The sequence below is a fragment of the Athene cunicularia genome, assembly GCF_003259725.1.
Source record: "Athene cunicularia isolate RWA chromosome 20 unlocalized genomic scaffold, athCun1 chr20_part1, whole genome shotgun sequence".
NCBI lineage: Eukaryota > Metazoa > Chordata > Aves > Strigiformes > Strigidae > Athene > Athene cunicularia.
Window position 1 is genome coordinate 8,653,804 of NW_020799125.1, and position 15,985 is coordinate 8,669,788.

At 37.3% G+C, this 15,985-nt stretch overlaps 1 protein-coding gene across 3 annotated transcripts in view; it reads left to right on the forward strand.

Moving 5' to 3' along the window:
- SULF2 (sulfatase 2) overlaps positions 1-15,985 on the forward strand; it is a 72,494-nt gene continuing 56,509 nt past the window's right edge. For 2 of the 3 annotated variants that reach the window (XM_026861925.1, XM_026861928.1), the window contains exons 1-4: positions 1-99; positions 3,971-4,146; positions 5,825-6,072; positions 11,620-11,859. In XM_026861925.1, coding sequence (XP_026717726.1) covers positions 5,898-6,072; positions 11,620-11,859 — 415 coding nt within the window. In that variant the 5' untranslated portion in view covers positions 1-99; positions 3,971-4,146; positions 5,825-5,897. Of the gene's footprint in view, positions 100-318; positions 341-3,970; positions 4,147-5,824; positions 6,073-11,619; positions 11,860-15,985 lie in introns of those variants that run through there. The other variant, XM_026861927.1, reaches the window with a different exon arrangement.

Consider the following 15,985-nt stretch of genomic DNA (forward strand, 5'->3'; position numbering starts at 1 on the left):
GCGCATCGGGGGCTCCCGGAGGCCGAGCCCGGCTGCCATAGCGGGGAGGGTCCAATGCAGCAGGCAGCCGGCGGGGCTGGCCGCGCTCCTGCGGCAGAGGTAGCGGGCGGGGCTGGAAGTTGAGCGCGGTGTTGCGCGGGGGGGCCGCTCTCGCTGGGGGCATCCCCGTGGTCGGGGAGAGGCGGCCGCGCCGGGTGGGGGCTGTGCGGAGAAGAGTTTCGGGAGACAAGTGATGCCATGGCACTTGGCTTCTCGTTCAGCGAATCCCCGGGCCGGGCAGCGTGTGCGGCCGGACGGCTGGATGTGGTCGCCCATCCGGATACACAGCGTGGCTTTTTCTGTACGTGGCTACAAAAAATTCTGTTTACTTGGTAGAATGTATTAGTGTAGTGGTCACTGGGCTTGCCTGCTTCCAGTTTTTCGCTCTTAAAGCACTTGCATTCATTCCCCCCTGGTATTTTCAGAAGCAGAGGGCTGTAGTTATTACTGTACTTAATGCAAGTTAATATAACTATCTTTAAAGTCAGAGACTGTGTGCGTTTATTATTTATAAATATGTGAAGATAACAAGTATAATAGGGAAATAAATCTTAATCTCTTTCAAGTTGTTATTGGGTTATTGTGGTCTGTGGTGCAGAAAACTGTGTTTATTATTGTGGATTTGGGGGATCCAAACAGCAATTTAACCTATCTGAGGACTAACTAGGTTTGTGTGTCTTACTAGGAAGCTCTAATAATAATGTGCAAGCAGAAAATGGAATCATATGGATTCATGGAAAGTATATTGTGCTGTTTAAAACGCTTTTTAAAATATCAAGTCCTGGGGAAACTTATAACTGATTTATAATGCAACTTTATTTAAAATAAAGTTACAGAATAGGGAAGACATTCTGTAATACAACCAAGCTTCCCTGTGATAAATATTTAGCTTTGGTATAGAGTTCACCAGCATAAGGAAAGCGAGTCAGAAGAACACATCTGAATAGTAATTCAGTGCTCTAATAAAGTATGGAATTTCTGTTCCTGACTTCTTCTGAAGACATTGTAGATACTTGCAATAAAAAATACTTCAGTGATAGTTTGTGTAGGTAAATCAGCATAGCTGTAATCTTTGAGAGGCAAGTTTAGCACTAGGGGTTTGATTTTGTACTTTCTCTTAAATTTTTGACTGCCTGGGAAAAAAAAAATCAGAAAGTATAAAACTAGAAGAAAGCCTAGCAAGTTGTTAGATTACATCAGTAATGTTGATACCAGCCTTCCCCGAGAACCTTGTTTGATTGCAAGCAAGATTCTTCCCAATCCATGTATAAAAATTTGTTTATCTCTTACAAACAAAATATAATGGTTGCAAAGGGTGGTTGGCAGCTTCAGTGAAAAAGGAATTATCATAACCAAACTTGGATGTATAGGAGAGACTCAAGAGTTAAAGAACAGCAGCACCGCTGAATCCATTTAACTGGCGAAGTGGTTTTAATTGGGTTGGTTGCTAGGGAATGGCTCCAGCACTATGTATTTCAGTGAATTTAAACACTGGACAAATGGCACACCTAAGTCTGCTTAAATGATACACCTGGTATTGGTTCCAGCTGAACCTAGAGCAGGTGTGCATTGCTTCTTGGTAACTAGTTTTCCCTTGTTGTGCAGTTCCACAGTGTGGGTTACATGCTGCTAACCTGTTCTGTGGTGGCTGCTGGGCAAGTTGAACTTGCTGTACAAATTCTGCATTTAGTGTTTTGCAGTATGCTTAACTTAAAAAAAAAAAAAAAAAATCAGTTAATGTAAACATAACTAGAAAAGTAGGCTCAAAGCAGGATTAACTTACATATTTGATACAAGAATTACTGTGTTACATGTTTGTACTTTTTCTTGTACAGGAAGGGTCAGATACTACTCTTGGTTTTATTGGACTGAATTATTTGACTTAAGTGAAGTTGCACTGGGCTTATGCATGGGACAGTTGTGCTTGGACTTGCATTAGCAAGGTTGGGAGCGCCACTGTGTGCAAGCTGCTGTCAGTACTAGTTTTGCACGCAGTGCCTGTTACATCTGTGCCAAGCAATACTAATCAATAGCATGTTAAAAATACCATCTGGGGGTAGAACTGATACCGGTCATCCCTGCGTGTCCTGCCCTGTGCTGCTGTACAACTGACACTAATTACTGAGGGCAGTGTTGAGAAGGAGTCTTTCCTTGGTGCAAATGCTACTTGAGAACAGAACTTGGTTCTGTTCTTTTATAAATAGAATAAATGTATTGAAGTCTGGCTTTATCTCTTCAACATTTATAATGTAACTTAGTATAATGTTCTGTGTTGGCACACAGGAGAATTAAGTTTGGCTCTGTTCTCATTCCCCATACTAGCAGGAGTTAAGAACAAAAAGAGGCATCTGTATCTAATTCAGGCTATGAAGGGAGTCAGGGACTTGTTAAACTCAACCGTAAACCATAGAAAGTAAGAGGACCTGACTTTCTCTAAAGCAGCTAGGTTTCGTGGGTTTAATAAAGCTCAGCTAGATGCCCCAGCTGAAGAACATTGCATGAATTTCCGACAGCACTTTCCTAAATATAAAACAGGAGTGACCAGACTTGTCAAATTCATATGTGTAATCTGGGAGAAAATAAGAGGCATACCTAATTCTCATGAGAGCCACTACAGATTAAGCATCTTTAATATTGGAGGATGGCCTGCAGACGCACATAAAGCAGTGGGCCATCTGTACCACTCAGATCAAAATGCATCACTGGAGAGGGTGCTATATTAAAAGTGAAGGCAGATTGGGGCACTGCTGTGGAACTCTTCTGGTTTTATCTATGAGTTGCAAATTAAACTTGTTGACAGAAGTGGAGAAAGAGCTGTTAATAGAGACTTTATGTCGTATTTCTTTCCTGAAGTTCACTGAAGACTAGGGTTAAAGAAAATCTGTCTGTATTTGACCAGTGGCAATCCATGCGAGAGACTCTTCTGTTGCTATTCTGAGAACTATTTAAAGCTGGCTTTTAGATTTTACTGCATAAATGCTGTTAGTTGTGGCATGTCTGTCTTTCATGAATACATACTTCAAGAAATAGGTTATTTTCTAAAATTGCTTTAATTTTCTTACCTAGTTATTGGTATGAGTTTTGCACGTAATTACATACTTTGAGTTGGTTCCCAGCAGTACTTACCCTGATAATAATAGGAACATAACACATCAGAATAGTTGAAAATTCTTCATTGAGGAGGGGTTTGAGAAAGAGATAGCAGGTTTGGTAGAAGATGCTTCTTGTGCTTGACATGAAATTCTCTCCTTCACCTCTCAGAGTTCTCTGAGATAGCTAATTCTTTTAACCACAAATACACGAGTTTGGATAAAATAGCTGTGGAATAGCAGTTTATGTACATCCCCAAATGCTTTAAGTATTTTACAGATAGATAAGCAACTCTCTGAGCAAGGAACAACTTCTATTTTTAGATACAATGGAGTGAGTGAGGGGCAATAAACTGTGAGGAAAAGACAGGCTGAGGGGAGAATGGCAATGAGGTCATGAGGTTACTTTCCATGCATTCGTTTAGAAGACGTGAGAAAAATGCAAGGAAGACTGTTACATGTGCAGTGTTCTACAGTGAGTGTAGTTATGAGCAGATAAAACAAGAATGGACAGCATTCTGATTTCTTCAAGAAAAGTCAGCAAATGCTGTTATTCTGAGACACTCTTGGCTAGGATGGAGCAGAAAAAAAGCCACATTAATTTTTAGACCTTCAGAAAAATGTTTCTGTGTTATTAAAATATCTGTTATCAGTTTTTGGGGATTTTTTTTAAACGGAAGTACATATGGAGTCACTCTTGAAAAGCAGAAGCCATTTCTCTACCCCCTACCCAGAAAGTCAGTGTCCAGGAATATGTGCCTTCTGAACTAACCTTTTTTTTTTTTTTTTTTTTTTTTTTTTTTTTTTTTTTTTTTTTCTCTCCCCTTTTGAAACAAATCCAGGTTTGCCTCTCAAGCTGCTTTTGACTACTCTGGACAGTAGCAACACATTGAATCTGGCATGATTCTTCCCAGTTGTACTACTGCAGATGGAATTCTGAGTACAAGGAATGAAAATTGATAGGACTTGTTGGTGTTCCTTCTGCTATAGCCTGGCAAATCTCTGAGCAGCAGCAGAGGTACTGAAGCTGTGTCTGTAAACTTAGGAAGTTGGAATTTTCTCTTTCCCTATCCATTGGAACAAGTGCTAGGATATTTACAATCAGGTTTTAGTTTCTATGAAAAAAGTTAATTTCACCTGCCTGTGAAATTCATTGGAGAGACTAGTAAGAAAAAAGGATTTTTCATTTCTTCAAACCCTATTAGTGTACATTTTTTGGAAAGCAGCCTTAATAAATATTGCATCGTACTATAGCTACATATCTGTTGACTTAGATGAAAATTCAATATACATTTCTTAAATAAGCATAGAAGCCGAGTATAATTTTTCAGACCAGTGGTTTTGCTATTGGATGAGAACTTTCTTAATCAAAGTTTATCTCAAAGAACAGACGCTGACAGAGATGAAGTAATAATGTGGCTATGAAATAATCTGCTGGAGGAAAAACTGTTTTCCCAAGTGGCTTTAGGGACAGAATAGCCAATGTATTTCTTTGGGTAAAACACACTGTGCTCGGTTCTTTCTACTCAGGCATTTCTGGTCTTTACAAAAAGCAGATAGTCTCCCTTGTGTCATTTTTAATTGATTTTTTTCGGTGCATTACAAGAGATCACTGGCACCAGTCCAGGAAAAGGCAGGCAGCAAGTAGAGAATTCATCAAAAACTGACTCATTGATCACTGGATCTGATGAAATAATTAGTGCTTGATATTTTCAGTACAGTTTCATGCTGTTATTTTGACTTCCAAAAGCAAGCGAAAATCCCTTTATACCAGATGATCACCAGGCAAAACTATGATTTCAAAAATTGTTCATCATACTTATTAATTTTTTTTAATCTCCTTGCAGGAATTACTAAGAATTTTTCATTGACTCATTAACAGGAATACCCGTGCTCGGTTTTGCAAAAAAGTCAGGTTTGGGACATTGTATTTATGATGGAGGGAAGTCATAGGCATCATTTTGGTGCATTCATTCCCAAACATGTGCAGTAACGGGCCTTCAAATGTGTTCATTAATAATAATAATAATAATAATAATAATGATATTTTTAAAAAAATAATCTTGGAAACCAACAGAAATACCAAAGGGATATCACATTAACACTAAAGTTGTAGTAGACCTCAAACAGTATCATACCATAGTTCCAAGATCTGGGCAGCTCTGCTGTAATGAAATCTGTGAGATAAATCAGTGTATAACAAGTATTCTATCTGAGGATCCTCTGTGAAGTTGCAAATGTGTTGTTAACTCAGTAAATTTGACCAGTTGTGTTTAAAATACAGGTAGACATGGGGTTTTTTTCTTCAACATTTGCATTTTTGATGCAGTAAACAAAAATGTCATCTCAAAACATCCCAGAACCTTGAGGAAGAAGATTGCTTTTTATATGTGTCAAAGTAAGAGTTTGATACCCTGCTAAATCCTTGAACTTGTTGCTAAATTTGAGTATAGAATAAAACTTCATTGTCTATGTTGGTAACAGCTTATGAACTGGAAATTTTTCAAGTTTGTTTCTTGTTGGTACCGAACAAACATTCAGTTGCTTTGTTGTTGTTTGGTTGTGTTTTTTTTCCTTAGGAATAAGATTATTTCAAGTATATTGCTTTTTACTTCTTTGGAGAGAACCTTGATGTTCCTTGGGCGGGGCAGACGGGTCAAGGTATAAATAAATACTTGTTTTCCTCTCCCTTATAGGAGACCTGCAAACAGAAAAGAAATAGAAGCCGTTAACCTACCCTGTTCAGAGAGAACACTAAATCGGCACAACATGGCACAGCATAGTATTGTCCTTGGATTATTCGTCATGACTGTTTTATCGCTGTTGGATGGAAGCTCAGCTTTCCTGTTAAATCAGCGGCTGAAAGGAAGATTTCAAAGAGACCGTAGAAACATCCGCCCAAACATCATCCTTGTTCTTACTGATGATCAAGATGTAGAACTTGGTAAGAGCCTAACATAAAGAGAATTTTAGCTAATGAGTATGGCACTGCTTTTCCTTGAAGCTAGATTCTTGTGTCCAAAATAATTATCTTTTCTTTCAGTGTGAAAAATGATTGGAAGAACAAATAGCAAAAGTTTAAACCTACCTTTATGTAGAAAATACTTTCTATCTGCATGCAATTTAAGGACAAAAAGAGTTAGTCTCAACTCAAAATGTCAGACTTCCTGTTTCTGGGGAAGTAGGAGATTCCTGCCTATCTGTCTTCATCTAGATACATAAACTAATGCTTCTGGAAATGGCAAGTATAGCCTGGGAAGCTACATGCCAAAGCAGTAGGTTTAAATTCATAACTGATTATCGCACCATATAATTACCCAAATTTTTTTGTGTAATTGCAGACATTCATTACATGTACAATTTTAATTTTAATTACTTAAATGCTACCTAGCATAGTCATACTATTCCTGGTATTGTCCATTTAGATGTGTAGTTAATTAGTGACCAAAATCACTTAGCATGAAAAGGTTCTACTGTGTTACTCAACACTATGTTAATTGTTGAAGAAAGGAGATGAAGATTAAACACACACTTTGCCTAATGATTTGGAATAATGAATCAACTGACAAGAATTTGGGTTTTGTTCTGTTACCTGAACAAGCTTATATTTACCAAATGATGTCTGTAGTTAGGAGAAGTGATTAATGCAAACCAGTTTATATTAAGAATTTTGCATTAGAAATATGCTTTTAAGTGAGTATAAAGCCTGGATCATCTGAAAGACAAGAGCTTGGATATGCGTGGTTTAGTGGGTTTTTTTGACAGTTACTGCATCACATTTCTAGTATGGATGGGAAAAATTGGAAAATCCCTCACAAAAGAAATGGAACACTAAAGTAATCAGCTTGTGTTACTTGTACACTTACTCATCTAGTTGAGAAGTTAGAGCAATGTGGCAACTCTTTTACAGATGCTTCCTTTTTATCAGTGCATGTCAGTGGTATCACAGATGTCACATTCCTTGTCAAAGATGGTGAGAAAGCCTGTTATGGAAGTAACCTCACCAAATACAAATGTAATTCAAATTAGTAGGGTCTGAAGATTATTTTTTTACTTTTTTTTAATGATTATTTGGATCACAATGAAAGCAGTTTCAATAATGTATATCCAAAAGAACCTAAGTATGTTATCTTGTGGGCTCAGAAGGTGGTCCTAAAAAATTTATCATCTTCTATTTTATGCTAGCCTGCTTGTTTCTGATGCAATTGTCCAAGTCCTTTGGGCGGTATATTTCTCTTCTCTGATAATCTGATGCTTTCCAGTTTCAAGCATAATGGGCATGTGTCCACACAAATTAAGATCTAACTAAGGAAAATCCATTTGATGAAGCTGAGATTTGATATTTGTCATTTGCAACTAATGGCTTTGTGAGACCAAATATTTGTTTGAATTAATTTTTATTCTTGTCTATTGTCTAGTGAGCTGTCCAAGTTAATCAAAATTGCCATTTGTGGGGATTGTAGTTAATGCATTTAGGAAAGATGAAAACAAGATGTGAATTACAAATAAAAGCTAAGGAAAATTTGGAAGCTATGAAAGTGTAGTAGAGAAAGCTGTGTGTTAATAAGATTTCATCTGTTTTAAGAATATTCAGTAACTGATGATGGGTGTTGTAGCTTTCACCGTTCTTTTGTGGTTACTTTTGAGGCAAAAGGGAAGTCAACACAATCTCAAGTGCTCTTAACAGCCTTTCCTTTATTTCATTTAAGACAGATTAAACAATGTAGCAGGTGGAGCGTACTGGTTAGAGAATGTCATCCTTTCAGGAAAGGAGTACAATTTTTTTTAAAATTTACACTACTGGTAATCATGAGTTTTACTTGGAAAACCAAACCTCTGCCTTGTACTGAAAAAAGAAGAGTGAGGGGCTGATGAAAAGGATGCAGAATCTCCAGGTCAGAGGAGGATGGGTGTAAACTGTAATGGATACAAATGGGAGAAGACAAATGAGAGCAGCAACAACTATTGAAATATGCACTGTTGGCTGTCTAATCAAAAGAGTTGTACTGACAAGCAGACTATAAAGAAGAAGCATAAACTGATGAGAAAAAAGGATTAATTAGAAACTAAGACTTTTTTTTCCCCATTAGAGTCATTTAAGTCCAAGTTAGTATAATGCTGATGTCCCCTGTGTGATGGACTCAGCATCTCCAGTTTAATTAGGTTTGCCTACCATATTGATGTAGTTTAACAAACCAGCTTATTTCATTATCTCATAGTTGGAGAAAGATCTGATTATTTAGAAGATATTTCAGCCATGTTAGAGAAATCTGAGTGAGGGGTGATTTGTATGTCCTACATCTTCCTCTAAAAAAACTATGAAAGTGGAATGGAAGATTATTTTTCTTAGTTATCATACATGGAGATTAGGGCCTTAGAGCTTCATTAAAATTAAATATAAGGGGAGGAAAGGGAAATGAAGGTGTGAAAAGGGTGCTTAAATGGGTTCAAATAGGATAAAAATAGAAGACTTTAGGGGACTGTTAATTAACATTCTGGGGTTCAATTAACTTATCTGCATATGGATACCACTTCTTAAATTGTGCTTTAGAGTACGCTAAGTCACTTGAGACTTGGAATACAAGTTCTTCAACATCTAGAACTCCCTAAGATTCATGTAAATTATGATCTCTGACAACAAAACACAACTAAGGGAAAGTCAATATTATTTCATAAACAAATGGTATGTTTTCTCCATTAATATTAGTCAAAATATCAGCCTTATCCCTAAAGTGAACTGAGAAGACTCACTAAGCAAAGTTGTGGATACCACACAAATTTCAATTGGAATTTCAAGCTACGTTTTGTTTCACTTTGTTCAGTGAGCAGCTTAAATGCATGTTTTCACAGTAGTCCAATGGGTTTATTTGTTTTAAATAGCTTAGAAATTTCACATTTAACTACTAAATAATTTTATTTATTATCAGTGGTTTTAGACGTGTAACAGAAGATTTTTCTGAATGAAATATTGCCACTTCAAAGCATGACTTCCCTTGGTACATCCACTAATGAAACCCCAGAAGGTTTTCCAACTCCAAAGGTGATTTGGTGAGGTTCCAGTTACTGATTAACACGTAACTTACCTTCTGCCACAGAAAGGTCAATTTTCTGCTTTTTCTCACAATTCTGTGTTTGTATTGGAGGCAAGCTGAAGAAAATAAGTTTTGGTTGGCTGGTTTAATGCTGTTTAAAATATTTAAAGCTGGCCTATTTAGATTGTATAGACGAGTATACTAGATTTTTACCTTCCACTGATCTGTCACTCTCTATTAGTTCTCAAGCTGGGGAAGCAGATTAGATCATATGTTTTTGTATTAAAGACTGTTGATATATAAGGCCTTGTCATTACAGCAGTTTTATTAAAGGAGGTTACTGTCCCCAAGGGGAGTCTTAACATGTACTGTTATTTATGCACAGATGCCTCTGTCATTTAAAGGGGTTGTTAAATTGCATTTTAATATTGGGATGACAAAACATTTTTTCAGTCTGCCTATTTATGCTTGGGCTACCTTCATAAGACAACACAGAGGAAACATCCACAGTTTTCAGGCTCACATAAGTATAATTGACTGTTATAATTGTTAACTGTGGTGTTAGTGCCTTTGAGCACTGGCACTTATCCCACAGTCATGGAAACGAAGAATCTTGCTTTCTTCAGAAACTTCTTTTTGATATGTGAAGTTTAGCAAGTTCTAAAGGGGGAGTGAAATAACCTGCCTTGGTTCTTGTCACACAGTGATGTGGCAGAGATGTGCTCTGACCTGAGGAATGCACAAGCAGATTTTTTTTAATATGTTTTTTTTTGTATTCATTCCAACAAAATTATCCCAAGAAAACTAATACCATGGCAATTTCTAGGTGAAAAGACCTGTGGTAGCAATTAACCTTCCTTCATGGTGCCAGAGAGAGTCAGATTTTTGTATGTGGCTTATGACCATTTTCCGTCTAGGTTTTGACTCCTGGTTATATCAGTGTGCCCTGTATCAAATCGACTTACTGTTGCAATTTCGTAATGAAATCCCTGCCTAAAGAGCTTAGAAGAAACCTAAACCCATTATTGACAGAAACAACATACAGTTTGTACCAGATGGTTGCAGGATATATTGATTAAAGCTGAACTATTAATCCAACTTAGCCTTGGGTAAGTTAGCCCCAAACCTACTCCAACATGAACCCATACCTTCATCTCCAATGTTGTCTGTTGGCTTTCCCAGCTCATAACAAGAAGGGAGGGTTGGTGATGGAAAGGTTTACTCTTCTTTGCAAGGCCATGCTGATGACAAGTACCATTACAAGTTCTTTGGAAAATCTAAATTCTTCCTAGATCAAGTATAACTCACTCTGATGCAGTTTTAACTATCCAGTCAGCCAAAAATGAGGGAAACTTAAGTATCTTTTTTTCTGATCCTTGGTGTATCTGCATGTAGAAATAAGTATGAGATGGGTCCAGATTTAGCCAGGTGGATATCTAGGGCAAAGATCCAGTCTTTGTCTAAAGCCTTGTCAAAACAACAACCATTTGGCATTGGTGTGGCTTTTAGTAATAATTGGTAAAAATACTTTTACTCCCATTACCCAAATTCATCGAAGTCCCTGCCAGTTAAACTTGCTTGCTTGTTTTTTAGATGATGGTTATAAACTACATGGTGTTATCTGTCCCAAGTAGTCATCTAAAAATCTGATTTTGCAGAACCAAGCCTAAGAAAATTTAGAGAGTTCAAGGTATTACTGTTATCAGAACAGATCAAGTGAATAGACAGAACTCAGTGGACTGGTATGGGTATTATTATGAGGGCTTTACTTTGGGTTAGTGAAAGTTTATAGAAATGAATACCTGCTAACACCTCACATTAGGGAAAAGAACATTCTGTTTAGAGAATAACTCTAGCACCTGCTTGAGCAGGGGGTTGGACTAAATAATTGCTAGGCATCCCTTCCAACCTCAATGGTTCTCTTATTCTGTGATTACAACCCTTGGCCTTTTGCTGAAGGTTGGCACAAAAAGTGGTGTATCAAGTATCTTCTGAAACCAAGGATTAAATAATGCTTAAGGAGTATGCAAGCTTTGGTCAAGATTGCTGCACAAAGTGAATTTCACTCTTAGGCCATGTTGTTTTAGCCTAATTCATGCTGGTTCTTGCCTTCAGCTACTGGAACAGTACTTATGCCTCCAAAAAGGCTGCAAAGAAGGTGCAGATAGTTAGTGGTAAATCTTGAGCTTAGAGAGAGGGAGAAATTAAAAATCCACTATGATCTATGTCAACAGGTTTGAATCAGATCTTAACTTGGGACTTCAGTATTTGGCCCTTCTTAAAACAATGGGAGAACTTTAATAGAGGGGGGGAGAATAATTTGTTTGGATTTGGGTTCACAATGAGATTACAGTGCCCTTACTACCAGTGCTTCATTCTGGTTGCTGATGTAACATGTGAGCTCTTAGCTGTTGTGACTAAAACAAGAAAATAATTCTGAGATTATTTTCTTCTTCCAGGTTCTATGCAAGTGATGAATAAAACAAGGCGGATCATGGAACACGGAGGTGCTCATTTCATCAATGCCTTTGTGACAACGCCCATGTGCTGCCCATCTCGCTCCTCTATTCTTACGGGGAAGTACGTCCACAACCACAACACTTACACTAACAATGAGAACTGTTCTTCTCCGTCCTGGCAGGCTCAGCATGAAATACGTACGTTTGCAGTGTACCTCAACAACACAGGATACAGGACAGGTAGGTTAAGGCTGGCTCCATCTGGAAGCTGACTTAGACTTGGTGCAGTGGCTAATGTATTTAATATTTTAATTTGTTTTCATAATGGACTGCAGCAGTGCAGAATGCCAGAGCTTCAGTCTTGCATGTAGGTTTAGCTTCCTTCTACGTTTAGTTGAGGAAATGTTAAAGTTTTTTTCAGAAGCTAGGAAGAATGAAATAATGTGTATGCTTGAACCGAAGGTCTAGCACATGTAGAATATGCCCTGCAGTTACCTGAGGTGCACAGAACCAACAAGAAAAATGCTGTGGAAAGGAACTAGTGATTTGAATTTTTCATAAAACAGATATATTAATCAAACTAGAATACAAGAGAAGGAACTGCTCCTTCTGTGCTTTGGGGGCAGAACTATCAGCTGGATTGATTTCTCTAGACGATCCATTCCCAGAAAACTGTTCAGGGCAGATAATGACTGAGGAATAATCTACAAGATCAGATGTAGTCTTGAGAAACAAATGATCATCTTCGCATGCAGTGCTCCTTAGGAGCAAATATCCTCTAGAAAGGATTTCAGAAAATACGTAGCACGTGTTTCACACCTATTTCCTTCTTGCATTCTCCAGACATGAGATTTAGGTCCTTGCCTGTTAACAGTGGTTTTGCCACCTTTCTTGCTAATGTCTTCTGTCAGGATGAGAAACAAGCATAAACCTGGTTCTGTTTGTGTTATTTATAGTATATATACTATTGTAGTATAGTTATTATTGATAGTATACATTTTTTCTTTGAATTTATAGTATTTCAGGCTTCCAGAAACTAATATAAATCTTGAATAATAACTATAACAGGATCATTATTTTCGAACTATTCACGTGAGTTTTACATGTTATTTCTGCAAAGTCTTGGTCTTAAATGGGTAATTTCCTTGTTTTGTTTTTCTAAAATAAAGACTTGAATTAATCCAGAAAGAAATAAATTAGTGGAAGTGAATGTACCTTATTAATTAGTTGCTGTTTCCCTCCATTTATCACTCCTGGCACCAGCACCAATGATCATATGAATACCACACCAAGGTTAATGTTCTAGTCTTCATAGATTATTTGTTTTGCGTTTACTGATGTCTGTCTATTGCAACAATTTTTATGTTTAGTTACTATATTTCAAGTAACTCCAATTTCTACTAACTTGCAGAGCTATTGCAAGTGTCCTGGTATTCATATGTCTTACATTTTTGCATTAACTTAATGTTTAAATTTAGACCCAAGATCTTAGTGAATATGTATTACATTTTCGATCTACTTCTCTTTGCAAACTAAATTTATTAGAACATACAGAAACAGTACTTTTACATGTACAAAGCAATCTTCAGGTGTAAATGAGATCCTCATTCATGTAGTTAAATTTGATATATCGTTACACAAATTTAAATGGAAATTGACATCACTGGAGGCTGGAGTTCATTTTCTGATCTCCAGTTAAAGTCTTGAGTTATCCACTATGAAGGATGTCAGCAGTAGAAGGCATTTTTTTCTACTTCCTCCCCCCCCCAAGATCTGTTCAGATTTACCTGCTCCAGAAACAGCAGGAAATTGTACTTTAGAACCATGTTCACTCAGTTTCTCAAGTTTCAAAAGTAGCCTGCTAAGGAGAGCATTTCGGAGATTAATACAGTTTCTCTGAAGTGGGGAATCCTCCTTGAACATGACTGTTGTGAACAAAAGAAGATGTGGAAAGCACAGGAGTTCATTTGTACCATTTTTCTTATTATTTGTTGAGGTCCCTGGTAGTACTGGTTTGCTGTGCAAACACACGGTTTAGCTTCTTGATCCTTTTTTTTTTTCTGAAGGAGAAGAGGCCATGAGGAATAAAGCCTTTGGAGGCTTGCTTTTATATTTAAGTTCACAACCTTGGAGTTGAGAAAGCTATTATTTTGAAAGGGAGTTTGATTTTTTTTTTTTTTATTTCATTCATAAGCCAGGCCGCCTCCCTGTGTTTTTCTGTTCTCTTTTCTCTTTTGTTTAAATGTGAAGGAAGAAATTGTACTCTCCTGCTCCACTTAACCTTCCCTCTGTTTTTCTTTCCTGTCACTCGTTTCACATCTCCTTGCCCTCTTCTCTATTCATTGTGATCATTCTGTGTTTTATTCTTTTGCAAAAGATGATTCTGCTGGGGACCATTCTTTCTGTGTTGTAGTATTTCCCTGTGGTGGTGGCATTTGTGGTTTGGATCTATACAGGCTTGTGCTGTTGCTGACGCCTTTGGGAAACGTGCCGGTGATATGCAGGCAGGAGGGAGCAGTGTGGTGCAGGTTTCTCTTGCACAAGTTGCAAGTAAAAGATAAGAGGGGAGATGGAAAAGCTGTGACTTTCCTATAATTGTTTCTCAGTTTCAGCCTTGTTTGGCAGGTTTATGTTTTTCAACTTGGTAATTTGAAAAAGTTTGACATACTTTAAGACACTGGACTTGTCAGAACAGAGATTAAAGGAGAAGGCTGAGCTCAAGGGAACTTCTGTCTTTGGCTTTAACAAGTCAGAATTTTGACCATCATGCATAGGGCTCACAGTTACTTTATATGGATCAATTGAAATAAATATGACAATGCAAAGGATGGATTTTCCTTCTACAGTGGAAGCCATTGAGGCAGCAGGTGTTACAGGTGTGTTGTCTTCTGCATTAACGTGTCTCACAATCTAAAAAATGCCAATGTCATGAACAGTGACTGAAAGGCTGTATTCTCGTTGCATTACCACTACACATAGACAAGTTCCAAATCTCAGTGTATATTAAGCAACTGTTCCAATTTTGAAGAGCTTCTCACATCGTTGTCCTGTTACATATTGTGGGAAGTCAGGCAAGAAGGACAATTTATGTAAACAAAACAAGTCAGTTGATGAATTAATCTTTAGAAAAGTCAGTGTAAGCAACTTCTGAATCATCATTAACTTAAAATAGTGGACACTAGTACTTCAGCTTGGAGCAGGAGATGATTAGAATGGAAAAGAAACAAAGAGATCCTATGACAAACATTTCTGAATGTCAGGGAGTTTCTCTGCCAAAGGTTCCTGTGTAAACATTTACAGAGAAATGGTTCTGTTTTCTGTGAACATATGTGTCTCTTTCTGTGAGACAGCTTTTTAAAAGCACAATGCATTGTTGCATGCTTGGGTCCTGCAGCAGCAAATACCAAGATGTTTTATTGGAATACAAATTTAAACTTTCCCTTAGACATTACTTAATGAGAAAAGCTTCTCTTTTCCATTTGCCTGGCGGGGTGAATGATTAGGTCTTAAAATTGGTGACTGATTCCAGAATATTTTTTCAGCCTTATCTGCAGTTAGGAAATGAAAAGACATGTTTATCTTACTAAATTCAACAGAATTAGGGATGGTAGGCCAAATTCAGCCTGGCAGAAGGACACTTTTGCTTCAGTGAATCTTCTGAGAGGGTTCTGTTAATTTATATGAGGGCTTAATGTGGCTCAGTATGCAGAAAATGCAGTACACATTTTGGCTGACTTGCCATCCTCGTTCCTGTTGAGCAGTACCCTATAGTACAACTAACCCTATTCAGTTAAATGAACCTATTAACAAAGGAAAAAGCTGCCACTTGTATGGTAATATGTCGGTATCTCACTCTCATGGCAAGTCCATACTTGAATTATGCAAAGAATTAATAAATACCATTTTGCACCAGTTGTGCATTTTGAGCCTAGCGAAAAGTCATTGTGGGAGGTCCATCTCTGCCATTGTAAAAAATTCCTTGGGAATAAAAGTAATAATCATTCTTAGCACTTTCACGGGGCTTTACAATAATTAACTAATGAATTCATTAAAATTCAGTGACAGTCTTTCATTTCCTCCCATTAATATTAGACTAAGAAGATACAGTGGCTGACTGCATTCAAATAATTATTTTTCCACTTCACTGTCTGAGCCTTTGACATTTTAAAGTGATTTTAACATTAAATTGTAAGAACGAGGAGAAAGGCTATTGGTAAATGTTTATTAAAGGAGGAATGAACCTGAAAAATATGTGACCAGATTTTAATATCTAGATACGTGTCAGGAGAAAAATTCTTAGATTATCAGTTCCCTGATGTAGAATTTGCTATCAACAATAGTTGTTGGTTGCTTTCTTATTACAGAA